This window comes from Primulina tabacum, chromosome 6 (assembly GCF_025594145.1).
Source record: "Primulina tabacum isolate GXHZ01 chromosome 6, ASM2559414v2, whole genome shotgun sequence".
Lineage (NCBI taxonomy): Eukaryota > Viridiplantae > Streptophyta > Magnoliopsida > Lamiales > Gesneriaceae > Primulina > Primulina tabacum.
This window is the reverse complement of record NC_134555.1, coordinates 41204582-41231345: the sequence shown is the minus strand read 5'-3', so window position 1 is coordinate 41231345 and position 26764 is coordinate 41204582. Positions and strand designations below refer to the sequence as shown.

Here is a 26764-nt window from a genome sequence, read left to right as displayed (position 1 = left end):
TGTTTTAAAATAAAAACAGAAACAAAATTACAAAAACCAAAAATTCAAGTTTCTAAAAAAAACTAAAAAGTGCTTTTATTTTTTAACACACTTTTTGCGACCAGGTAATATAATTTTTATGTTTTTAGTCTATTAAATTTTCCAAATTGACTCTTACTATGTTTAAAAATGACAATTTTTATATGATATAAATTCTTTAAAAAATAGACATGTAATTTATTTCTTTTATTAAAAGAAGGGAGAATGGATAGTGTCAAATACAAAAAGCAACATTACAATATCAACTTAAAAAAATTTCCAAATCAATCTTAAAGTTCTGTGATGTTAATTCATTAACACTATTTGATGATGCTTACTAATTATACCAAGCTAAATCCACAACATTAAATATGCTAAAAAATATTTATTTTATATGTAATCTAATGTGGCTTAAAGAAATATACAATATATAATGAATAAATTATTCATCTTTAATTTACAATAAAGCTTTATATTCCTTAGCTAAGATTGATTTATGTCTTTATATACTTTTATTTTGAAACAGTTAGATTCGCTATATATATTTTGACCAACTTATAGAAATTAAAGAAGAATATTGCAAAATTTTAAAATCTAATTTCTCTGTTTTGGTCCTAGTTTCATCAGAGATATTTAAATTAAATAATTTTAAGAACTAAAAATTTATTTAATTTGAAAAAAATAATACTTATTATGTTTGAAAATGATCATATTCATACGATTTATGATACTTAAGAATATGCTTTTTTATTTTATTAAAAGAAGAGAAAATAAAATAACATCCTTCCATTATAAACTTCAGAAAGTTTCCAAAGCAATATTAAAGCTCTCTAATATTCTTTTCTTTTACACTTTTCCTCACCTAATATATTTATATATTTAAATACTTTTAATTTTATATCTCAAGAGTAGACCTTTCTTTTATTAAAAGAAGAGAAAATAAAAAGTGCCCATTACAAAAAATAAAAAAAATTAAAAAAATTAAAAAATAGCAAATAATATTCAATTTATTTTGGTGGATTGGCGATAGAATAGTTCTCGCATCACATATAACACGTTGGAATTGGTCGATGTGATTTCGGTTGAGATTTTGAAGATGAATTTGAAATTATATCAAAGATTGATTTATTTCTTCAAACTATTGGAAATGTCTAACTTGATATATAAAGTATTTGAATTTAGTATGTCCAAACAAATCAAATAATTTGAAATCATGAATTTAAAATTTACAGATTTCCAAAATAACAAATTTTTTCATTGTTTGCTATATAAAAAAACTTGCCATGGTGATATCGACAACAGTAATGACATGGTACGAAACTAAATCTCAAACAAATAAAAGATTATCTGAAACTTAATTACTATCTAAAATATAGTAAAGTATGTCGCAACAAATTTCATCAAACAAATCGAAAATGACTTGTAAATTCTAACCTACAAATAAACACTTCAGTTCCATGGGAGATGAAACATTTGCACCAGAAGATTGATATCCACAATCCAAATGAATCCAAAAATCACAGTCTGCGCAGTGTAAGGCCGTCCCATCTTTAAAGCCCAGGATGATTTCGTGGCAATATCCACAGGTTTGACTGCAAGCACTCATCGTCCTTACCAAAGTCAATGGATGATCACTGTGACAAGGAACTTTCATAGTTCCACCAAACTTGATTCCTGAATATTCCCCTGTTGAAGGAATGCACTTAACATGGAATGACTGGTCACATTCGGTACAATGATAGAACCAATACTTGGGATCAATGTATTCTTCACAGAATTCGCAAAGGTGGTCATCGGAGTGGTGTCGGGAATTAGAAGATGCATATGTTAGAGTGAGGGGATGTTTATCGAATTTGTGGGTGACTGTTTTAGGAAGACGAGCACAACCAATGTGTATGCCCAACTTACATACACTACAATGGTATGTATAGTCATATGTTTTTATTTTACCACAACATGATATATTTGTGTCAGGAACACGATAATTAATTAGTATAAGCGGGTGTTGGTCGTGTGAATCATGCTTGATGATTACCGGAGAAAAGGCACAATCAATATCAACATCTCTCGCACCGCTAAATGTGTATCCAATTCCGTTGTTGTACTTTCCGCAGCGATAACACTCAAACAATCGAAAGAATCCATCCCATATTGTAGAAGCTAGGCTGCCTGGGTCTGGTTCGTTGAATAATGAGTGTTTGATAGAAAGGGGCAAATCTGCACAAAATTTGTGGAGGAGAAAATTGCATTCAGATTGAGCACTGCAATGGTAATACGGAGGTGAAATGGGCTTAACGCATGCGTTGCAGATTGATTCCTGTGCAGTACTGCCATCTGTCAAGACCAAAGAATGAGCGTGATACTTTTCCAACATGTCCTTAGAATTGCTCTCCTTTATAGCCAACTCCTTCACTCTTGTACGCATTATCAAACTCGGAAATGTATCGTCTAACATCGTCGGCAGATGAAGTACTGCACCTGCAATTTTTGTCATAAAAAATGTGTATATGTATGTTGTTTTCATAAATCGGAAACGAGATATAAGTAAATTCAGTTACCCGAGTCCTTCATATGTGATGTTGTGCAATCCACGTGAGCGATAACGTTGCAAATCAAACAATAATAAAGTCCAAACCTTTTTAATGCCATTTCTCCACAAAATAATTGACATTTGAAATCTGTAATATAGAGGCCTAACAAGGCTGCAGCAGAATAGAAGAGGGAGAGATGGTGTTGATGCTCTTCAACTTTCACTAAGATGGGTAACAAGGCACAATCTTGGTGAATCCAAAAATCACATTGGTGACATGTGAAGAAATAGCCCTTGTGATCTCTCCCACAAACATCACATAGCAGCAAAGCCTCCTTACGCATAGCTACCATGGGGTGTTGGGGGTGGCTAATGTGTTTTATTTGGATATCCAACGGAGAACCACACAGAGGGTGGAGAACAAATTCACATTCGGTGCAATGGTAGGTGAAAGTCTTGCACAATTTCCCACAATCACCGCACCTACAGTTATCATCACGTGGCTTTGCAAGCAAATCAATAGTGTGTTTTCGAACAGAACCATATTTATTACAGAAATAATGATGCAATTTGTGGGGAAGCTGTGAGCAAGCTTGGTGGAGGTAAAAGCTGCAATCTTGAATGGCACACGAGTAATAGTGGCTGGATAGCACCCGCAACCCACATGCGTTGCAGCAGTGAGGAATCTGCTCCTCTGATTCGTTGAAAATCAATGGATGCTCATGAGCAAAATGATCCTTCTCTCTTTCCATAATGAATTATGTTTTCTATTTCTTTTTGACGATTGAATCATAGATGGTGTTGGCATATATATATAGCCATTGAACCACCAACTTTATTCTTAGAGTATCATATAAGCAAACTTTACTTCCTTTTAACGTTTTGTTTTGAAGTTTTTTGACTGGATAATCACCTTTGGGTAGTTTTACTGATTTTTTTTATTCACTAGCAAGAAACTTTGCATGTTGATATCTATTAAATATTATATAAATATGAATTTAGTCCTAATAATATATATAATGATGTTCTTTATGCTTTATTATTTTAAACACGTCTTCTATAGTAGTATAAATATGGATAAAGATTTTGAAATAATTAGTTCCTTTTATTATGACAGTGCAAAAATTATGTGCATATCTTTTCATTGTTATATTATATTTGTTACAATTATATATAGCTCATTATGTACCCAATTCATATTATTGTCTTTTTATTAAATCCATATAACCACGTAATCCATCATGTCAAGTCATTAAAAATTTGACCGAAAACTTAAGCGAAAGCGTACCTGAAGTCATATTCCTTACTTCTTAAGAATGGGTGATGATCTTCCAGATCTACACAGTATTTTTTTTTTAGAAAATCCTTCAATTTCTCTTCAGAACGCGCGATTCGGATACCATAACTCATATATAGATGATGTCTATTATTAACTTCTGATATTTCTGTTTTAACCAATCACAAAACATAAATTACACTTTTGTGGGCAGCCTGTGCATTTTATGTTCCAGACAGATTGTGTTATTTTACATGCTTCTTCAAAAAAAAAAAAATTAAATAAATATAAACAATCAGCCTATGTATTTTATGTTCCGGACAGGTCGTTTTATTTTCTTTTTTCATGGACAGCATGTGCTTTCTTTTAGATTTTGGGAAACAAGTAAGAAATTTTTATAACCCGGGCAGCATGTGTAATATATTTAGAAAACTCGTGCGAAAATGTAAATTTTGAATTGAGTCGAGTAAACTTTTGAATGCATGGAGGAAATGAAGTTTATGAAAGTTTTTGCTGCACACCTATGTGAGCACCGATGAGGTGTCACTCACCCATATATATATATATATATATATATATATATATATATAGGCCTAAAAACACAATTCATGAAACATAAATTTTTACAAAATAAATTTCGAAAACTTCAATCTCCAATAACATAAAAATAAACGTCTTCTTAAACAAAAATGAACCTCAACGCATCCTCATAATCTGACAAAAATGAATAAATAAAACTTTGGCATGAAATAATCCTCTTAACTAATAACTAAATAAAATTTTGTTTTTTGACAAACATAAAAGGCTCGGATAAGTGCTCTCCAACTCAGACCGTTCATTGTTGCCAGCAAACACCACTTCAGTCCTTTTCACTTGCATTGATGAAAACTGGTAAGCGCAGAGGCTCAAGCTGTTTCTGAGATAACAAGATAACATATGATAAAAAGAAGACATGCATTCAACCTTAATTTTTCATCAACTCGGTTATAAAATATATTTTTAAGTAAACTTTTTTAGGAAAACGTTCAATATAACTCATGAATTCTCAATCCTTAACATCAAGCGTAAACTTATATCGCTTCACATAAACAGTCAAGTTTTCCTTCAAAACTTTTTCGTAAAAGTTTCCTTTAATTTATGAAATATAGCTAAAAAAATTACTTATAGTTCATAAATTTTTGTTCAAATTCTCAATGAATCCAAGTTGGCAGAGGTATCCCGAGCCAAATGCCGATATCAAAAGCCAGTAATCCGCCAAGTTGGTAGGTGCGTTCCAACTCGAAAACCAAAACCCAAAACTCGTCATCATTTAAGTTGGTAAAGATGCCTCGACTCAAAAGTTGAGACCCAAAACCCGTAATCAGTCATAACTTTGCTACAATCATAAAAAAATCTTTAAAATTTTCATTAATTATCCGCATCCTTTTTCTAAAAAAATTCATTGTTATTTGATGATATATATATTAAAAATTTAACTTGAATCCAAATTTATATTTAGATGATACCGAATCAATCGAATATCATTGAAGTTAATCAGTCGGGAAATCATATTCATATAAAAAATATTTATAATTTAAACGCATCTTATTCACTACCGAAAGTTACTTATTGTACACTAGCACTTGAAGGGGGTGGTTCGGCTACCAACAAAGGCCTCTCATTATTTCACCAGAAATCTTAGACGCCTCTACTGTCTAATAACTTAAGCACCTAGAAGAGAGATTTCACTTTTCCAAGCCACAAACCTTCATCAATTGCATAATATTAAGAAATATAAAAAATTTACATTTGCTCTTGTATCTAAAAAGATGACGAAACCGGTAGCCGAACCGCTCCCTTCAAGTGCTAGTGTACAAGAAGTATCTTTGACACGTGTATTTATAGAGCGGTCAAAATGGGTTACGCCTATCGGATCAAATCCACTTTGCCACATAAAACATGTAAATTGAGTTGACAATTACTCGATTTACCAAAATAAAGAACATATCCAGCCTCACCTAGTGATGAGTCGAGCCATGTTGCCCGTTCCTCCAGTACTATGCATTTGTACTAAGTATATATATACAAAACAAAAATATCAATGACATAATTTAGATGGGATCACTATTAATTAAGGATTAGACCAATTAAGACCACTTTTTTTAGGCATAATTAAGACTTTATTTGAAAATAAAGGATTGGGCCAATTATAACCAGGGCCGCCTTTTATTGGGCCATTCAACGAAACGAGAGTAATTGGCCCAGGGCCGCCTTTTATTGGGCCATTCAACGAAACGAGAGTACTCCCATACTTCTGAAAACTGGAGCTCGACTCTGGTGGCTCCGCAGACTCGGTCGCAATCAAACTTGGTACGGACTTTTTTCTCGAACCTCTGCTTCATTTTTTACAGTGAACTTTCGCGTTGTTCATTGATGATATGTTTGGAAAACGATTTACGTGTTTCAATCGATTTCATAATGCAACTTTTGTGTGCTTTTCTTGTTATATTTTGGGCACGGCTAGAACTATGGAGTATCTTGGTTTTTCGTTTGAATTATTGCGGCGGTAGGGTTTTGTAGTTAAAAAACGGCGCTACTTTTAGTTCAAACGGTTCTTGTTTTATGTTTAGTTTGATTTTCTCGATTTCATATAATTTGCTGGGAAAGAAACCTTTTTTTAACAACTTCAGTAAATATATAGGTTTTCTTTTTAGGGGATCATCCCCTCTCGTCACATAGGAGAATTAAGTGGAAAGAAGAGTTAATTGGGTAGGATGCGATTTTTAAACACTGTCCATTCAGTTTGTTCGTCAAGACGTGGAAACTTTTACCAATCAAGCCTGTTCGGATCTTTTAAAGTGTTCCTTTTGGCTGTATATTTCTGCAATTTATTAGTTAAATCACAATACACAGAAAAGACAAAAGAAGATTTGGTGTTGAACCATGAGTTATATTATGTTGTGCTTTTTTTGTTGCTCAAAGTTGAATAACTGATATGATATGGTTAGGAAGTGCATTTGTTGTTCTTTGTGTCAATTGTGAAAAGTAGAGATGTTTAATGCCGTAGAATGTCAAGTGTACGCACATGAATTTTGATGTAAAAGTGATAAAGATCTTGTCACACTCGATGGAATGAAATACACTTTACACCATTAGTGAATTTTAGTAATAGGCTTGTGATACTATTTAAATTTTGCGAATACTTTGTGCATTTTAATTTACTAATAATAAATTAAAAATAATGGAAAAAGATAATTAGTTATATAATCTCAGGTTTCCAAAATTCTAAAAATATATTATCAGAATTTTAGAAGATTCAGCTTTCCCGATATTCTAGTCTTTAGGAAATATCTTTTTACATGCTCAATTTCAAAATTCTTAAATTCCTCCACTCGTATGTTTCGTAACCCTGCTTACTAGGCAAGAAATTTTTGCATTAATAAAACAATGTATGTGCATGTGTGTTTATGCTTTATATTTATTTATTCTTGATCGCACACAAAATATTTATGGCACAATCATCTAACCAATAATAATTGGGATTTTAATTCATAAATTGTAAAATTAAGAAATAACTGTTTTTTCCCAAATGGAATTGCACTGAATCGGTCGATGAGATTCTATACTGAGTATGTTAGGTTCATTGGACATCCAGTGGTCATCATTAGTCCAAATATGTGGGATTTATTCTTGACCCCACAAATTTTTTTTTTCTAAAACAACGGTGATCGTTGGATCTATCCTGAGGATAATGCGTTTATTATGATAGGTTAAACTAAACCAAATTATGCATAATTGAGGTCCATAAATGACTACCTCACAAAAATCTCACTCTAGATCTCTTCGGCCGTGAAGGAATAAAGTTACCCTAATTTAATGTCTTGGAAAATACATATCTCGTCCTACTAAAGCCCAAACTCCGTATCTTTCCTGGTAAATACATACTTTGGATTCTACTGCAAATCAACACGGGGAAAACCATTTGATCCAGTTTATCTTCAGGCAAATCACAATACACGTGTTTCAGATTTTGAGGTATAACTCAGAACCCCATTATTTAGATCTATTTCTTGAGGTATAAATTAAAAACCAATTATTTAGATCTATTTCTGAGCATAAGAGGTTATTAACTTTAGGTAATGAATTATTGTGATGTTGAAAATGAATCTGCAAGTTTACAATAGATTTTATGTTACGACCACCACAATGGGAATGTCCGAGAATTCAAGTTTACAACTTTTGTTGTTACCCTTGAGGTCAATTTATGGTCGGAATGTTTGGAGTGTGCTGAATTATTTGGTTTCCAAGTAATGATCTAAATGAAAGAGATGAATGCGATGATATGTGAAGGAGATAGTCAAGGATGGTGATGATGGAATTCTTTATTTAGTATTTTAGAGAAGATTTTCTTTCAAAATATATGCATTTTTGGTGAGGCAATCCGAGCCTTACATGTTTTCTACTCTCTTCCCTTCAATTTTTTTTATCTGATTTTGTTAGAAGGTGAAGAACAAAATTAGGCTTGAAAAATTAGAATCCAGTGCAGAGCTGCAGTTTTAGGCAAGTTAGAAGTCTCATTCCAGTATGTTTTTCTAGTTGAACAGGCTGATGTCAAAGGGAACATACCTTTTTGGGGCTGGCAGAGGGTGTGAATCCAGTGTTGTTTAATGTTAGGGATTTCAGTGATGGAGCTTATGTTATTCTTCTAATTTGGATTTTCAGAATCGGTTATTTTTTTGTTCGATATTGAGTTTTGAGGAACTTTGTTAAATTTCATCATTTAATTGTAAGATTTACGTTGATAGGTTCGAAACTAATGTTTTAATTGAGTCTTCAACTTGTTAACAAGATTTTAAAATCTTAAGTTTATTTGTTGAATTTTAGAACTTGACCTTGTTTGGTCTGCGGGAGCAGGGCGGCAGACATCCTCACACATACAGATGTTACATAAGTGCTAGGATGGACTTAGGACTTGTTCTCTTTTACTGTCATAATGCGATTATAAACTATGTCTTTGGCCATGACGAGAAAACTTGCTATCTTTTTGCAGTATTAAGCAGATTGACTAATTGATTTCCACGGATGGATCGTGGAAAGAGACCTGGAAATTTTTTGGGGACGAGGAACAGTAAGTTGTACATGGATCTCAAGGGCATTATACGAGAAAATGCTCTTCCATTTCTTCCGGCCAAATCACTTTTAAGGTTCCAGTGTGTTTGTAGGGACTGGAAACTTCAGATATCGACTCCATTCTTTGCCCACAACCAGTCGCTTTCATGTCGTGACGTTTCAGGTTGCTTTTATCAGATACCTGGAGGACCACCAACATTTATTTCTGCAGACCCAATATCCTGTGGTGTGCCAGATCCGTTGCTAAGATTTTTGCCCGAACCAGTTGACATCAGGTCCTCATCCAACGGACTGCTCTGTTGCCAGGGTTTCGCTGGGGATAAACCGTACTACATTTGCAATCCTGTCACACAGCAGTGGATGAAGCTCCCAAAGCCAAACGCTGATCATGGGCATCATCCAGCTATTGTACTTGTATACGAACCGTCCCTTCTTAACTTTGAGGCTGATTACAAGCTTGTTTGTGCCTTTCCTTCTACTGACTTTAATGATGCCACTGAGTTTGAGGTATATTCTTCCAAAGAAGGATCATGGAAGATTTCCGGGGAAATTTGTTTTGCTGCTGTGCATATCGACCCAAGATCCGGGGTATATGCTAATGGTGTTGTTTACTGGAAAGGTAGAGGTCTCCTTTGTTTTGATGTGACAAAAGATAGATCGCAGTTTCTCAATAATTTCATGCACGGGATTCTGGGAACAATTGATGGAAAGCTCTGCGTGGTTAGTATCAATTCCCACAAGGTGATCACGAACGTGCTGAACAACGCTTACTCTAATACCATGGAAATGTCTAGCCGGTCCCGTATGTGGAAAGAGACAGAAAAAGTTATACTTGATAAGGGACTGTTCAGTGGGAATTTCGACCAGAGTATAATCTTTGCTCGAAGCAATTTGCTGGTGATTAGAAATGGAGGAGAACTGTTTTCTTACGACTGGCGGATAAAAGAATTAAAAGCCATGGGTAAGGTATCTGATCATCATAGAGACATGATATCTTTGCCTTACGTGAATAGCTTTGCGTCCCTTTAATCGAATTGTGGCCAACTCGTTCCGTCCCAGAAATCGAAGTAGAGCAGTTCTCTTGTTTGAGGGATATCAGGTAAATACCACTCTGGGATTCTCAATCTGGTTATGTAGCCCTTCTTTATTTTGCTATTTTACTATAGTCGAGCTTTCTCGACGGAACGTTGTTGTTTATGAAAATTTAACATCCGTAGTTTTTAAATTCTATCTTGACTTCAAGTGGGAGTGTGCAGGACTTTGGATGTCTTGTTTTTAATGGTATGGATTTGATAGCGCACCACAGCAAATGTTTTCTTGTCAAATCGAACACTTTGTTTGTAATTTGATTTTCTATCCTCTCTCTGTATGTATACTTTTTGTTTTTAATAAGTAAATCTGCATGTGTATACTAATTCTTGTAAAATATGAGGGGGAGGGGGGCCTTATTAAATATTTTTTTGGGTCATCGATGTAATTTTCAAAATATAAAAAATATCTTTATCAAATTACAAAATCAATTATCTTCCTCATAAAAAATCATAAAATATATTTTAGTAAATTAATTATATTACTATCATATATCATCTGCTTTTTGCAATTATTAAAATATTTTGTTATCTTTATCTATAATTTTTAATTTTTAAATAAATTAAATAAATAATTATGTCACTCGTAATATAATTTTAATTTTAAAAAAACATAAATTTAAAAATAATAAAAACTAATATATTTAATGCAAAAACTTGTGTGAAACGGTCTCACATGTCGTATTTTGTGAGACGGATCTCTTGTTTGGATCACCCAAGAAAAAATATTAATTTTTATGCTAAGAACATTATTTTTTATTGTGAATATCGTTATGATTGACCCGTTTCAAAGATAAAGATTCGTGAGATCGTCTCACAAAAGACCTACTCTTTATTTAAATAATTGTTCTGTAGATCGTTAAAATTATTATAAGAAATCATAAACTTAAAAAACAAAAGTTATCTATCACGTTTAAATAATTATTCTAATAGATTATTAAAATTGTTATAGAAATAAGAGAAAGTTTTTAAAATTCTAATATAAAGTTTCTTTCTCAAAAAAATAAATAAAGTTTTTAATTTTGATTGTCTTTAAATCTGATAATATTGTTTCTAGGAGAAGAAATTACCATTAAACATTTCTTTAAACAACACGATTTATTTATTATTATTAATCTGAAAAGTCGCTAGCTAGGTACTTTGATGAAATAACCCCGAACTCTGGGGGCAAACATGAACATTTGAGTTCCCGCCCAAAGCCTAAAACCATCACATCAAATTAAAATAATCCATTTATTGAAGCAATAAATAAAAATCTTTCAAAATCTCCACTTTCATTAATTTTCAGTCCCCTGTTGCTTCCATTAGAGAGAACGAAGCAGAGAAATTCTAAAGGAACTCGCGGCTCTTCATTTTTTTGGGTGTGTGATCTGAACCTATTTCTTTGTGATTATCCATTATGTTTGTTTTTAGGAATTATTTCGTTGTTTGTGCATGATTTATGAAATTTGGCTTATTATCTTGTCATTTTTGTGAGATTCTTTGTATGTTTATGTTTTTGTTTCGTCATTTACTTGCTGTTAATGCCAATGAGAGCTTCTGGTTAATTGTTCGCTTTCCGTTTATAGGTATATCGATTATTTGAATTATTTTTATGGCGTAGGGTTTGAGTTTAATGGCTGAGAACGGAGCAAAGAGTGAGCCAATGGCAGATTCCCCGACTTCTGTTCTTGACGAAGAGGTACGATCATTTACTTTATTTCGATTTTCCCTTTCTGTTACTGTACTTGTGTTCCCTTTGTTTTTTAGCTCTACTAGCTTCTTTTTTCTCTTTTTTTTTGGAAGGGAATATCTGTGATTGGAGTACCAATTACAGCTAAAAGGGTATCTTCACTTTTTAAAGTGAAGTTTTTTTATGGGCGTTTGTTTTCATTGAGAAGTACCTATTTTTCTTTTTTGACCTATCTCTGAGAAGTAGGAATGTTGAGAAAATAATAAAAATACTGGAAAAAGACATTGTTTTATTTAATGACCATGTTTTTATTCCTGGGTGAATGTTGATCCTTGAGGTCTTTTTTACGAATTATCTGGTCTACTTTGCTAACTTGATACCATTTTGTTATGGGTATTGTGTACTTGAGTTGCATGGTTATTGTGTACTTGAGTTTCCAATGCATTAGGTTCTTGTTCGTTCAATGGAACACGTAAATTTTGTAGATGTAGTCGTCCTATTCTTTCTTGACTTTATTAACATTCTTCTTACTTCACTGATTCTTAATACTATTACGAACTGAAGGACTGCAAGGATAACCTTGCCGATAAAGTGAACGTAGAAGATTCTTCTCTTCTTTTAAATGCCATGGAAGAGGTGGAAGAGAAGTTAAAGGAAGAGCGGCTAAAAGAAGAAGGGCTAATGACAAATGAGCCTAAAAAAGAACCTCAGTTAAACGAAACCCAATTCACTAAACTGGATGAGCTTTTAACTCAGACACAACTTTACTCGGAGTTTCTACTGGAAAAAATGAATGACATTACAAAGGTTTCATTATTTCCAGAATCTTTGAATTTAAATTATGTTAAATGGTCACTTAATCTAATTGGTTTTTCGATATGCTAGGATGGGTCAGAGGACGATGGCGAAACTGCTTCGGAAGTTGAGAGAATCTGTGGTTCCAAGAGAAAGGCTGGTTCAAGCTATGGAAATGTAACATATTTTTTCACCTCGTCCTTCAGGTTTTCAAGAATTTTAAATTTAGTGCTGTCCTGTTGAAGTTCTGCAGCCAATTCATGATCTTGTTTTACTGGTTTATACTGTATTGATCTGAGATTCATTATGTGTCTTATGTTGTTTTATTTTAATTATTTTGCTCCATTTCACCTAATAATATCGTGCATCCATAGAGGAAGGCAAAAAGAGCTGTTGCAGCCATGCTTACAAGATCTAAAGATGATGGTTCTGCTGAAGATTTGACCCTCACAGATGAAGAAAGAGCTGAAAAAGAGCAAGCCAAACTGGTACCTCTGTTGACTGGTGGAAAGTTAAAGTCTTATCAAATTAAAGGTTTGAAGTGGATGATCTCTTTGTGGCAAAATGGACTAAACGGGATCCTCGCTGATCAGATGGGACTCGGGAAAACAATTCAGACTATTTCCTTTCTTGCACACCTCAAAGGAAATGGATTACATGGACCTTATTTGATTATTGCTCCTCTCTCCACTCTCTCTAATTGGTTGAGTGAAATCGGAAGGTACTTGACTGTTATTTCTGCCTCTGGAGATGCCTCAGTACGTTCTCTTTTTCAGCTTGCATGATCGATATTGGTTACTTCATCCAATTGATTAGGTTTGCGCCCTCTCTGGATGCAATAATTTACCATGGTGATAAGAAAGAAAGGGCTGAAATTGTTAGAAAGTACATGCCTAGGACAATAGGTCCCAATTTCCCTATTATCATTACTTCTTACGAAGTCGCTCTAAGTGATGCAAGAAGACATTTGAGGCATTACGGCTGGAAATACCTCGTTGTTGATGAGGTATATCTAACTGATACAATGAGTTGTTCATCCTGAAATTTGAAAGCTGCCTGAATTTAAAGAGATATTTATGTGTCTATTGGTGTTTATTTCGCAAGATCTGATTTTTTTGAAGGGGCACAGGTTGAAGAACTCAAAGTGTAAATTGGTGAAGGAACTAAAACAAGTATCTGTTGAGAATAAGCTTCTATTGACTGGAACACCTCTGCAAAATAACTTGGCTGAGCTGTGGTCCCTGCTAAATTTCATCCTCCCAGATATTTTTTCATCTCACGAAGAGTTTGAATCTTGGTAATTACTTTCTATATCATAATTATATTTGTATTCTTCATTGTGATATAATTGTTCAACTGTTGCAAGTCAGTTCTTTATTTCCTTTTTGCAAGCATTTCATATAATATAATGCTAGAGGCACTGTTTTGTATCATATGCTACGTTATACTTTACATTTTTAGGTCATGGCATCCACTTGTAAGTGATTAGTTACTTAGTGTATTTGAAATTTGGTACATTTTTAGATTGTGATGTTCTCAAGATATACCTACATTTACGTAAAGTTTTCCCCTGTGATCTAGCATAGACAAGTTTCCAATTTGGCGTACATACGCCTGAGATGGTTTAATCTGGTTATTATTTTCAGAAGAGCCTGATGCTCTCTATGAGAAATTAATATGTGGTGAAGTATTTATATATATTTTTTATTATTACTGTTGTTGTCGTTGAGTTGAAGAAACAAGATTCCACAATTGGTGTTCCCAGAAACTAAAAATTTATGTGGGTGAAAGTTGGAAGGGTAATAATATCTGTCAAGCTGCCACTAGTCTCAATTTCAATTAAACACCTTTTAACCCCTGATTGTTGTTTACATAGTTTACCATTATTGAGGTAGTCCATTAAGCGGCCTCTTTATTGTATGGATAATGGCTGAAGTGTTTGTATTCTGATTATTTGGTTTGTGATGTGAATATTTTCAGGTTCGATTTTTCAGGAAAGTGCAACAATGAAGAGGACAAGGAGCAATTGGAAGAGAAACGAAGGGCACAGGTCCGTTTAAGATGATTGATATTACTTGAACAGGAGACCAAGTATATGAATACTAATGTCATTTTAATTTGGTTTAAATGGGCAGGTGGTAGCAAAACTCCATGCTATTTTGCGTCCTTTCCTTTTACGCAGAATGAAAGCCGACGTTGAACATATGCTTCCTCTGAAAAAAGAGATTATCCTTTATGCCACACTGACTGAGCATCAGAAGAACTTCCAGGATCATCTTGTCAATCGGACTTTGGAAAGTCACCTCAGAGAGAGAACAGATACCGGTGTTGACTTCTTTGCTATTAAAATTCATATGCAGAAATTTTTTCCTGAATTTTTTAGCGACCATTTTTGAATGGTGATTCTCCTCAAAAGAACCAAAAACTTGGAACAAAGTAGCAATTTTATGTTTCTCTCTTGGTCTGTTTACTTGGATCTATTCGTATGGAAAATCTTTCTGTTTACTTGGATCTATTCGAATGCAAAATCTTTTTTGCCCAACACTCAATTCAACACCCTTTGCTTGCAAAAATCTCAGTTCATGATTACATTGTTTTTGTCAAAGTGTGTGTGATGATGATCCCGAACTGATTTTCTGTACATGCAGCTCATAATGGCATGAAAGGGAGGCTAAATAATTTGATGGTTCAACTTAGGAAGAATTGCAACCACCCTGACCTTTTGGAGTCTTCGTTTGATAGTTCTGGTAATTGAGCAGCCCATTAAAGTTGATTTAATGCGAGTAATTAAAAGTCCTCCATAACCTTTCAATCTCCTATATTTTCTGTCAGGCTTTTATCCTCCAGTGCAACAGATAGTTGAGCAGAGTGGCAAATTTCACTTATTGGACAGATTATTGGCTAAGCTGCTTGCTCGCAATCACAAAGTACGGTAGAACTTGTTCCGTTGTATGAAGATGTGCTATTATTGCTTTATTATTTTATTATCTTCAAATTGATGAAGCAGGTTTTGATATTTTCTCAATGGACCAAGATTTTGGATATAATGGACTACTATTTTAGTGAAAAAGGATTAGAGGTGTGCAGAATTGATGGCAGTGTTAGATTGGCAGAGCGAAGAAGACAGGTATGGCTGTTTTATCTATATTTATTTGCTTGAGTCTATCCTCGTATTTCTCTTTTATTTGCTTCGGTCTATCCTCATATTTCTCTTTGTTCTTGCAATTTCTTCCGTTGGTCTGAAGAATTTCTGAATTTCTGGTGTCATCTCTTTGCATGGGTTATCATTTCATATATGTAGTTATATAATTTCACACCCGTTTAGTATTGTTCGCGGTAGCCATAATTTGAGAACACTGTCTTTTGTTGATGTTTTTGAATGGTTTTTCTGCTCTGACTTCGACTTCACAAGTTGCACCTAACTCTCTGACTTTTACTCCGTTTGTTTTGAGAATACGAAGTTATGATTGGTTATTTGTTTCTCAACTACCATGTCACTTGTTATTCCTTGCTATTGTACTAGTTGCAAGAGTTGCATAATCTTTACCTCATACTTTCGATTGAATTTCATTATTTTCTGGTGATGCTTCCATGGATTTCTATATTAAGTACTAGTCCAACATTCCAAACTTTAATGATGATCACTGTTAATTAAAATGAGAACCTTGTTCTCAATGCTCTCGTGCTCCATGTTTGCTGGCGGCTGATTCCCATATATGTGAATTGATTTGACCTGTCAACTACTCATTGAATCTAAACAGATAAATGAATTCAACGATGTCAACAGCGATTGTAAAATCTTTCTCCTTAGCACTCGTGCTGGTGGGCTGGGTATTAATCTCACTGCTGCTGATACCTGCATTCTATATGATAGTGATTGGGTACTTCCTTCAACCACTCACTCTCTCTCTCACACACACACACACACACACATGCGTGCACATGTACCCACAACCACTAAAGTGCTGTTTTATTTGGACTGGCAGTGCTATGATTTGGCTGGGTTTGATCAATTCAACTAAAGAATTATATAAAAATAAAAGTATTTTTTGAAATGCGATGTTTAAAAAGTGATATTTGTGATGGCGAGAGAGAAGGATAAAGTAAAATAATGATTCTCTGAAATGTAGAGAGAAATGCTTGATGGTGTAGTAAATATATTTTTTGTTGATCTGATAGTTTGATTGATGATTTTGAATTTTTTTGAGTGCTTTTTTTAAATGTGTAGATTAATTAATTTTTGAGTTAAGTTTGGAGGGGCTTTGATTGAGAGCCCAAACAACTGGGCTTTTTCTTTCATTCTTATCTTTGTATTTTTTCTCTCTTCTTTAATTAGAATATTCTGAAGATTTAATTGCTTTTGTTTTCCAGAATCCTCAGATGGATTTACAGGCTATGGACCGATGCCACCGAATAGGTCAAACAAAACCTGTTCATGTTTACAGACTGTCTACTGCTCAATCCGTGGAGGTGCCTAATAAGCGGCATTCTTCTCTCTTTTCCTGCTGTATGTTTCAGTTATTTCATGCTTATAGTTTATTAAATGCGAAGAAATTGCCACCCTATACTCTTAGGGTCGAATTCTGAGAAGAGCTTTTAGCAAGTTGAAGCTTGAACATGTGGTGCTTGGGAAGGGACAGTTTCAGCAAGAAAGATCCAAGGCTGATGGAATAGACACAATGACGGTCTGTGAGCTATTTCCTCATCTTGTGTGTTATTTTTTGTGCTTCCAAAGTTTTTGTTGTGCATAACTGTTCTGAAATCTCTTTGTTTTTGTTTTCTATTGTTCGCTGAAGATAGTAAGCTTGTTATTGTTGTCTTTCCACGGTACTTGATTTAGCTCTATTTCGGGTTCTTTGAACATTTTAAATTGTCTTCTCACAGTTGAATGGTTGTAGAAGTTCTCTTTTATGTTCTTGTTTGGAATAAAAAAATTATTTCTATCAAGGTTCATATAGCTCAGCCATTCATTTTACTTTTGGAAGTGGATTAATTGATGTTTTTTTTCTAGGAAGAGGAGTTGCTAGCAATCCTTCGTGATGATGAAGATGAAAAAGACAGATGGATTCAGACTGATATTAGTGATGAAGACCTTGAAAGAGTTCTGGATCGCAGTGATCTGGTTATGAAATCATCGGAAGAGGATGAGAAATCTACATCCAAATCAGCTGTTATTCCTCTCAAGGGACCTGGTTGGGAGGTGGTAATCCCAACTGCAACTGGAGGCGTGCTTGCCAACCTAAGCAGTTAATGAGATAACATGCTGATACCTTTTGTTCTTGAAGGAACACAGAACATTCTAGCCAGTCTTTATGTATGCTCAAGTTTCCTCTCCTTTTTGTCAGTATTTTGAGAGGAAATGAATTCTCTAATTGATGATGAGTGTTGTAAAGTTCGTGGTCGGTTGAAGGCTGTTGGTACTTGGTAGGATAAACATCTTTGGATAAATTGGTGAAATTCCTTAACATCAATGGAAATGCCCTTGGGATTCTTATTGTTTCTGAACATATTGTCCAGATGATGTGCTGGAAAGAAGCTAAAAGCATTTACTGTCAACAATTCAAACGTTTATATTAACAAGCACGAAACACAAACATACGTAGACATGGTTAAACACGTAATTTTTACATGACAAAAACTCAATTAACAATCTCCATGAAAGATGGATCAAACGTCATTCTTGATGGAAGAACTGTACCCTGAATCATGATATCTATCCCATAGCATCACACCTCCATATTTTGCAGAACCTTTAATAGCAGGAAGCACTTGTGAAGTAAGTTCTCCTGCAGGAACAAATCCTGTGCCAGCAGCATCTGGAGATGCTGGTAATCCAAGAAATATCTTTCCTGCTGGGATCGAGTTCCAATCCTTCCACGCTTCTTCAAAGCTCGTGGTTCCAGAAGAGTATTGGCAAGGAGGATTATTGTAGAATTGCACCCAAACATAGTCGAAAAGTCCTGTCTGAAGTGCATTCCCAACGTAGTAATCAGGGAACGGGCACTGTGGTGCTGCAGTAAGGTACACTTTCTTCCCCCTCTTGCCGTAGTTAGAAAGGTATCGGGCTAAATCATCCCAGTACAGGTTTGTTCCTCCCTCAATGTCAAAGTCGACTCCATCCAAAACTGCATCACCTAATGGCCGCGAGGATGATGTTCCACCCAAAAAATTGTTCCAAAGATAAGTTGCAACTTGTCTGGCATCAGCGGCAGAGGAGAGGTAATAACTTCCGGCCCCTCCTCCGATTGAGAGCATGACTTTTATGCCTTTCGCCTGACAGGACTTGATTTCAGAACTTAAACCAGTGCAGCCATTTGTGTAAGGATCACAATGGCCTGCAAGATTGATCATAGGTGCCTGGCCATTGCCAAATGTAGGGAGAAAAGCTATGTTCACGAACTGATAGTTTCCGGTGGCACAGGTTTCTGCTAATGAGCCTTCATTTCCATTCTGACCCCAATAGATCGCGATTTTTCCGGCTTGGGAATGTGACAGAACGAGGCAAATTGAGAGGAATAATGTGATTGCAGCCAGTGGAGCTGGTGCCATCGCAAGTTCTTGATTTGGTGGTTGTTTTTGTGTGTAAAACCTTTGGGAGCTTTCCGGTTTATATAGAAGGTGGTGGTCCTACCCGCACAAGTGCTACCGCAGAATTCAAGAATAGAGCTGCGTAGTATCTTGTTTAGCGTACGTGGGCTGCCACTGCCGCCGAATTTTGCGACTCCTGGTTCGATTTATATGCATGCTGGTACATTGAGGCTAAATACTATCGACACAAAATATGTCATAAAAAAACTCTAATGCATATAAGATATTACTAAATTTACAAATTACTACTCATATCAAGTTCGTGAGTATTTAATTGAAGATTATTTCAAGATTAATTTTGAAATGAACTTTTAAATATCAAATTTTGAAGAAAAAAATATGTTGAATAAATATCAAATCAAACTATTCTTAGTTATTATTATGTATCAAGAGGGAGATGAGGACAGGGGTGTGAACAAATGGAAGCGGTTTGAAAAATAGTTGATTCGTATTCGAATTTTGATTTTTAAGTCAAACTTGATCGAAAATTATTGTGTGAGAAATTAGCGATTTTTAATAAAATAATACTATATAATTATCTGTTAAATAGATATATTTTGAACATTTCAAATATTTACTTTCGAGTGATAATCTGCGTAATGAACTCGAATAAATTTGTTAGAACTCACCCTAGAGGAGCATTTAGATTATTTTGATACAAAACATTCGTCTCGTGATAATTTCTTTGTAATTAATTAACAAGAATTGTCCAGTTGTCATTTTTGTTTGAATCCCAAAAATAGTTCCATTGCCGGGAATCGAACCCGGGTCTCCTGGGTGAAAGCCAGATATCCTAACCGCTGGACGACAATGGATCGTGGTAACCTTTTCAGGCTTAGTATTTTATATATCTATATATACTAGTGCACCAACGCACTTACGTAATATTTTATATAATTCATATGATTTATATTTAAACGAGAATCAAAATCTAATTATAAGAAATAATGAGTGACTACATTGTGATTTTGATACATAAATTAAAAATTAAATTGAAAAATAAAGTGAGAATTGAACATATAACCTAAATCTCAAAAAACAATTACCCTATCCACTAAACCACGTATAAATTACATTAAAATTTTAACATTTTATTAATTTATATAATTATTAAAATAAATCATGACATCAAAACTATTTACTTTAAATATCTCAAATTTAATAAAATAATATAATATATATCGTAAAATAATACCTTGCCTTCGCTTCAAATGTACGTTTTTAGCGAACAGCATGGTTACTCAAAACCCCAGTAAATCAATCGGCAAACATCAAATTCGACTCGAAAAATTATCGATTCCGCAGCAAAACTCGAGCCGATTGACGATTCTCCTGCGGAATCTGCTTCAATTCAGTTCGATTGAGTTCTGATATAGGGCAGGATTCGGTGGAGCAACTCAATGATAACTCGGTCGAAGCTCGTGGAGCAACTGAGAGTTTACCAGATCCGATCCCAGCACAAGTGGCCGGCCCTCACTTTATTCTCTCCCAAACCCATTCTCTCCACCAGGTTATTTCATTATTTTGCTATTTCTTGTGTTTCATAAATTGGTGATTATGTTGTGTTATGTTCTATTTTCGTTCATACAGTAGAATTTTATCCCAGAGGTTTTTTGGTGATTAATGACTGGAAATTTTGGTAAATTCCTGGATTAAACTTATATTCATGACTATATGCGAAAAGATGCAAGTTTGGGAATCTTGAATTGACTGTATGCATGGCTTTGAACTATATTGATCACTGCTGTTATTAAAAGAAACAATGATTGGGAGCTAGAACAGTATGCAATTTCTCGTGCATAATAATCCTAATTTGTCAATATGCCTGTCTGGACGGTGTTCAATTTTGGTCTGTCTTTCACTTTTGAAACATCTGTATTACTTTTTTTCAGTTAATGGTGGACAATGTTTCAGTAATATTACAAGCTCTGTAACCGAGTAAAGATACTCACACTTTTCCATATTTATCCTTTATATTTACTCCCTGCTTTCCTTGTTTCCATTTAGTTTGTAATCCCGTCAAAGGTTTCTTCAGTTATTTTACCATGTTGTTTTTTCACTTTCTCAGGACTGATATTGTGGTGTCTATATTTTGGGCAGTGCTTTTTATCGTACTTCTAGTTTCATCGTATAGTACCCTCTGCTTGAAATATTACTGGATTTCCTTCGTCATCATGTGCCTTGACATCCTTATTCCTCTACGTTTGAGAATTTCTCGGCAGTCGCTTGCAAGAAAAAGGGATAGAAGATTGTTGCTACCTTTATCCATGTGAACGTTCTCAACTATTGCTGGGCAATCTTACTCTTATTTACCTGCAGATAACAGAGGTTTCACTTCTAGGGAAGCCCGTTCTGCAAGCTCATTATTATTGATTTACTGAATGCTAATATCGGTAGGGCTCTTCCCGACCCTTTTCTCTTTGAATTTATACCAGAGAAATCTAGAGTTGCAGGAACGACACACACAACAAGCTTGCACACCACGACCAACATTTTCTCGCTCAAGTGATTAGAAACTCTCTTGTACTCGTTTCCAATAGTAAGAATAACTACCCCCCAATCGACTTCTTCATAGTTTCACCATCTCCTGGTTGTAAATAATGACCGAATCAGGAACTTTTTTACTCCAGATGAACTCAACATGAACCTAGGGAAATACCAAGCATCTGATATGGCAAACAAGAGCCTTTGGATTCTGCAGAAACAGAAAAACTATGTTGTATTCCCATGTTTAACTGAAACTGGGGCTATACAAGAGCAAATATGTTCAATTTCCTGTCCTGAAAAAACTAGTTAGTTTCTCGCTGGTGTCCAACTTCTAATATTATTGATGTAGTTTCCATTTAGATTATGTGATTTCTATATGTAATCTTTTCATTAGATATTTGGTATCAATTCTAATGAGTTGAATTTTTCACGTACAGATGGGTTGATATATTGTTTTCTTTGATAGGCCGTGTACTTTCCTTTTTTTTTACTCTTAACGTAAATACAGATACAAGTTTCTAAGTGTACACAGAAAGGGACGATAGGGTGGTTTTGATACTGAAAATGACTTAGTTCACCCTCGGGACTCCGTATATCTCAAAGTGCAGTCTCTTATAAGCAAGGCCACCGACTTACTTGGCTCTAATTTAAAGAAAATTAGATTGAGTGACAGATGACTCGTATTTCTTAATAGAGCTAACTCCATATTTTAGGGAGTTTAAGTATTGGTTTGGCCTTACACCTTGGTTTTTTCAAATCGATGGTAAATTGATTTAACACCACGACGGCATGGTCTAATCTGGTCCGCTGATGGTAGCCGGTGGGTAAATAGCTTCTTTTAATCTTGTCTCGTGCACAAAACCTTAATTTGAGATAACCAGATTTGGAAACATAGACGGGCAATACAAAATGGGATAGGGAGATAATTGGATAGACGGGGATGCATGAAATTTCAATCTTAGTCCGTCCGCTAGGTTGTTTTGACAATTTTAGGTTGTTTTCCACAAGGTGATAAGGTGATGGTGTGTGGAGTAGGTCTCTTGTGAGACGGTCTCACGAATCTTTATTTGTGAGACGGACCAACCCTACCGATATTCACAATAAAAAGTAATACTCTTATCATAAAAAGTAATATTTTGTCATGTTTGAACCAAATAAGAGATATGTTTCACGAAATACGACTTGTGAGATCGTCTTACACAAGTTTTTGTCTCGTGTGTGGTAGAAGTAACGTTGAAAATGAAAGACGTGTTTTGTCACATAGCACTCCAATGGAAAAAAAAAGGATTAAAATTACAATTATGTTGCAATATGTTTTTGATTAACTTTTTGATTTCTCAATTCCATAATTTCGTACCTTACTCGAATATATATTGCCAATATCTCGATCATTATTTTAAGCTGATTATATTAACAATTATTTGAATTTAGATTTTATAATTTGTAAGTGAAATGTTATCAGCCCATAATAAATTGGGCCCTATTGTTTCAAATACCAATATATTGGGCCTTTTATGTCTACTCATTGGGACCCTTATAAGTGCTAATAATGACTGGATTCTATCGGATATTTAATTTCTAAGTTCGACTCCTTAAATTATCTAGTTATTTGAGCTTCAGCTCGAAAAGCTCGAAAATGTTTGTATTGTAATTATAGGATTTAAATAAAAACAATTAAACTCGAGTTCGGTTAAATAAAGTTCGAGTTGAGTGTTAGAATTTTAGGATTTAAATTTTTTATTTAAATAGAAACAATTAAACTCGAGTTCGGTTAAATAAAGTTGGAGTTGAGTATTAGAATTTTAGGGTTTAAATTTTTTATTTAAATAGAAACAATTAAACTCGAGTTCGGTTAAATAAAGTTCGAGTTGAGTTTTAGTCGAGTCGCTCATGAGTTACTCAGAATAGTGTGACTCTTATTGCCTTGGTTATATCCATGGTTTAATCATCGTACAAAAATCGATCCTCTCATAAAAAGTGTGATGTAAATAACAGTTCTCTCAATTAAATGTTGACAAATTTAGAATGTGAAGATGGAAAGGAATAGCATGGGCACGAGTGTTTTGATTTGTTTTAGTAACAAATATTAGATTGTCTGCCACTTATGTCCTAAGCTCTTCCAAACCCTTGAAGTCCACCAAATGGATCGATAAATCACATTATAGAGATTTTGACTATCAATCAATTATTGGGTAAATTAAATTACATTAAATTCCACATCCTTACAAATTTTTATATCAAACAATCCCTATATATATATATATATATATATAAGTTTTAGTTTGAAAATCGTGTACACTAAAGGCAAAAACTTGTGTGAGACGGTCTCACGGGTCATATTTTGTGAGACATGTTACTTATTTGGGTCATCCATGAAAAATTATTATTTTTTATGCTAAGAGTATTACATTTTATTGTGAATATCGGTAGGGTTGACCCGTCTCACAGATAAAGATTCGTGAGATCGTCTCACAAAAGACCTACTACACACTAAATTCTTATGTTTAATCTTTTGGTCAAAACATAAAATCTACTTTGTAAATACTTACTCTTGCACATTCAGGGAGCAGTAAAATGTTCAATATTCCTGGATTTTTGTTTTGAGAAAACTAATGGAGGCTATATATGAATATCAGTATATATTGATTATTATACATTTGTTTCCAATTTATAAATAATGTATAGTTGGATATATAATTTATTTTAAATATGCAAAATTAGATTGCTAAATATATTCTAAAAATTAAATACATTTATAAAAAAAATAATATTTAAATAAATATTCCATTGTATTTAATTCACCTTTGCTGTAATTATATTCTATTTGGTACTATTTTCTTATCTTATGTCTTCTCATATAAAAGTAATTTTCCCAATATTATTTAAAAGGTTGCTTCATGTATTTGCAAGGAAATTTTCATATTGAATTATTTAGAGCTAGGGTTGGCTTTTTTAAACAAAAACATTTATTAAATAGTTTTAGCTCATCTTGAATTGTTAGACATTATTTTAAAAATTTAAGGATGTCATGCTCAGGCTCATTTGGGAGCTGATATATAATAATAATAATAATAATAATAATAATAACAACAACAATAATAATACAATAATGAGGTTTCATTTTCAGTCAAAACCTATGGGTGTGACAATTATGTGCAAGGGAAATGCATGGGTCAAAAAGTGCGGCTACAAGAGAACAAATATAAAACTCGATTTATTATTATTGTATAGGTAATTTAGACACAAAGATATTACCCACTTTAGTATTTCTTATAAAAAATTTAAAATAGTTTTTAACATAATTATTTTGAAATAATTATACGAGATAATTGTAAGAATTGGAATTCAAAATAAATTATAAATAGTAGTGGCTTGAGAGAATATATAAATAATTTATGGAAAGAATTTTTACATAAAAGAATAACATCACTCAAATTTAAATATAAATTATAATTTCATCTACACTAGTTTCTTGTAAAATATATCATGTTGGAATAGTTTTTTCTGATTAATTTTTGTTAGAATTTTTATTCTTCAATGTATTTTCTCAATAAAAATAAAAAAAAATAGCCCGTGGCAGGTGTATTTAAATGAAAATGAATTGTATATTTTTAAGACCAAGATATTATGTATTAAAGGAAACATAATTCTTTTCTCATGTGTTATTTTCAGTACATCTTATTTGCTTATTTTTAGTTCTAACATAAACAGGAAAAAAGGGAAAAAATTGTTATTATCTTACACTAGAATTAAGTTTTGATTAAAAAAAAAAATATTGCATTGTAATATATATTAGTATAAAAAATATTAACAATTTGGGAAGAAGAATTATTTATCTTTTTCAATGGAAAGAAAAGAGGAAAGTTACACTTTAATGGTGAAAGTACTCCATAATTAAAGTTATACAACAAAAAATAACACGAACAATCGTAACAAAATCCAACAAAAAAATCGATATCGAATGTTCGTAAAATAATCTCGATTTTACGTCATCGTTTACGATTTATTATTATCTTGGAAAAAAGGTTTGTATACGTTTTTCCATAATGGAAGTGAAAATTATTAGTTATTGAAATTATTTTTCCCAAAAGCGTAAAAAGAAATATTTATTTAGGTGTAAAAGAGTGTACCATATTGTTTTCAGATTGCTTTTATTTCTTTTTCACTTTTTTATATAATTTTTAATAGTGGGCCCTAAAGTCTTGCTTTTATCCTTTTAATCTACTTGACGTGGGCCATAGAGGCTCCATCTGGTCCATGGAGCCTAAACAGGCCGAAAGAAAACGGCCCTTAATCTTAGTAAACTGGGCCCACCCTATCTTCATCTCTTTATCCTCTTAAATTCTACAAACTTCACCTCAATTTGTCTCATTTACTTTCTGTTAATATTGCCTATATATATATATATATTTTATTAAATCTGAGACACTTAGAGTAACTATCTTTGGTATCATGGTCTGTTTTAATAATTATATATATTAATAAAATTTAAAATTTTAATTTAAGTTATATGTAGTTCAGTGGATATAGTCATTATTTCTTGGATTTAGGTTGTAGGTTCAATAATCAATTCTCACTTAGGTCATTTTTTTTATTTTTCAATTTATTTTTAAATTTATATATCAAAATTACAGTGTAGTCCCTCACTATTTCTTATAATTATATTTTGATCCTCATTTAAGTATAAATCAAATGAATTATAAAAAATATTATACAAACACGCAACGCGTGCGTCAGTACACCAGTGTATATACATATGTATATACATATGTATATATATATTTATATATATATATATATATGCTAATCTTATTTCCCGAGTTTAGTTATGATATTTATAAAATTTATTATGACATGAGATTTAGTAAGTATGAAGGACTTAAAATAGAAACAACAATTGATTATGATTGTGATTAGAATTATAATTTCGAATAAAGTCGAGAATTATCGTAATTTCTCATTATATCTTGTACACTATCGATTTATCGTAATTAAATGAAAAAATGTAAAATTATTAGTGTATATTAAACAAATGTAATATAAAAATATTTGCGTTTTATATCATATATGTGACTTGTTTGACGAGTCTCACAACATGAAGACCAACATTTATTCTATCAAAGTAATATAAGTGTCTTTTAACTTACAATTTTTTTATATATAAAATATAAAGAAAACAACTTTTTTTAATATTATAGTTT

At 33.3% G+C, this 26764-nt stretch overlaps 4 protein-coding genes, 1 long non-coding RNA gene and 1 other non-coding gene across 10 annotated transcripts; 3 read left to right on the top strand and 3 right to left on the bottom strand.

Moving 5' to 3' along the window:
* Positions 1 to 1378: 1378 nt before the first annotated feature.
* On the bottom strand, positions 1379 to 4331 carry LOC142549598 (uncharacterized). Its single transcript, XM_075658635.1, has 2 exons — positions 2577 to 4331; positions 1379 to 2496 (listed from the first exon to the last, which is right to left on the bottom strand). Exons 1-2 carry the CDS (start codon positions 3298 to 3300, stop codon positions 1448 to 1450), a joined length of 1773 nt encoding a protein of 590 aa, XP_075514750.1. The 5' UTR covers positions 3301 to 4331; the 3' UTR covers positions 1379 to 1447.
* A 1733-nt stretch (positions 4332 to 6064) lies between these two features.
* Positions 6065 to 10175, top strand: LOC142549597 (F-box protein At5g07610-like). Of its 4 annotated transcripts, none has more exons than XM_075658632.1 (2): positions 6065 to 6173; positions 8854 to 10175. In XM_075658632.1, exon 2 carries the CDS (start codon positions 8886 to 8888, stop codon positions 9960 to 9962), a length of 1077 nt encoding a protein of 358 aa, XP_075514747.1. In that variant the 5' UTR covers positions 6065 to 6173; positions 8854 to 8885; the 3' UTR covers positions 9963 to 10175. The 4 variants fall into 4 exon arrangements, with proteins under 4 accessions (XP_075514747.1, XP_075514749.1, XP_075514748.1 ...); XM_075658634.1 differs by lacking the exon at positions 6065 to 6173 and adding an exon at positions 6182 to 6369; XM_075658633.1 differs by lacking the exon at positions 6065 to 6173 and adding an exon at positions 6423 to 7838.
* A 1074-nt stretch (positions 10176 to 11249) lies between these two features.
* On the top strand, positions 11250 to 18047 carry LOC142549595 (ATP-dependent DNA helicase DDM1-like). 2 transcript variants are annotated; one of them, XM_075658627.1, is made up of 16 exons: positions 11250 to 11382; positions 11625 to 11702; positions 12258 to 12500; positions 12579 to 12665; positions 12863 to 13209; positions 13305 to 13494; positions 13610 to 13785; positions 14469 to 14538; positions 14624 to 14813; positions 15137 to 15235; positions 15321 to 15415; positions 15496 to 15615; positions 16250 to 16369; positions 16860 to 16958; positions 17063 to 17173; positions 17500 to 18047. In XM_075658627.1, the coding sequence occupies exons 2-16, from the start codon at positions 11637 to 11639 to the stop codon at positions 17737 to 17739; spliced, it is 2253 nt and encodes a 750-aa protein (XP_075514742.1). In that variant the 5' UTR covers positions 11250 to 11382; positions 11625 to 11636; the 3' UTR covers positions 17740 to 18047. The 2 variants fall into 2 exon arrangements, with proteins under 2 accessions (XP_075514742.1, XP_075514743.1); XM_075658628.1 differs by lacking the exons at positions 11250 to 11382; positions 11625 to 11702; positions 12258 to 12500 and having other exon boundaries at positions 12582 to 12694.
* Positions 18048 to 19194, bottom strand: LOC142549596 (acidic endochitinase-like). The gene has a single exon (XM_075658630.1). It carries the CDS (start codon positions 19035 to 19037, stop codon positions 18156 to 18158), a length of 882 nt encoding a protein of 293 aa, XP_075514745.1. The 5' UTR covers positions 19038 to 19194; the 3' UTR covers positions 18048 to 18155.
* A 625-nt stretch (positions 19195 to 19819) lies between these two features.
* Positions 19820 to 19891, bottom strand: TRNAE-UUC (transfer RNA glutamic acid (anticodon UUC)). Its single transcript has one exon. It is a non-coding gene; the product is annotated as a tRNA-Glu (tRNA).
* Positions 19892 to 20291: 400 nt separating this feature from the next.
* On the top strand, positions 20292 to 21802 carry LOC142549594 (uncharacterized). The gene is made up of 2 exons (XR_012821225.1): positions 20292 to 20586; positions 21145 to 21802. It is a non-coding gene; the product is annotated as an uncharacterized LOC142549594 (long non-coding RNA).
* Positions 21803 to 26764: the final 4962 nt, after the last annotated feature.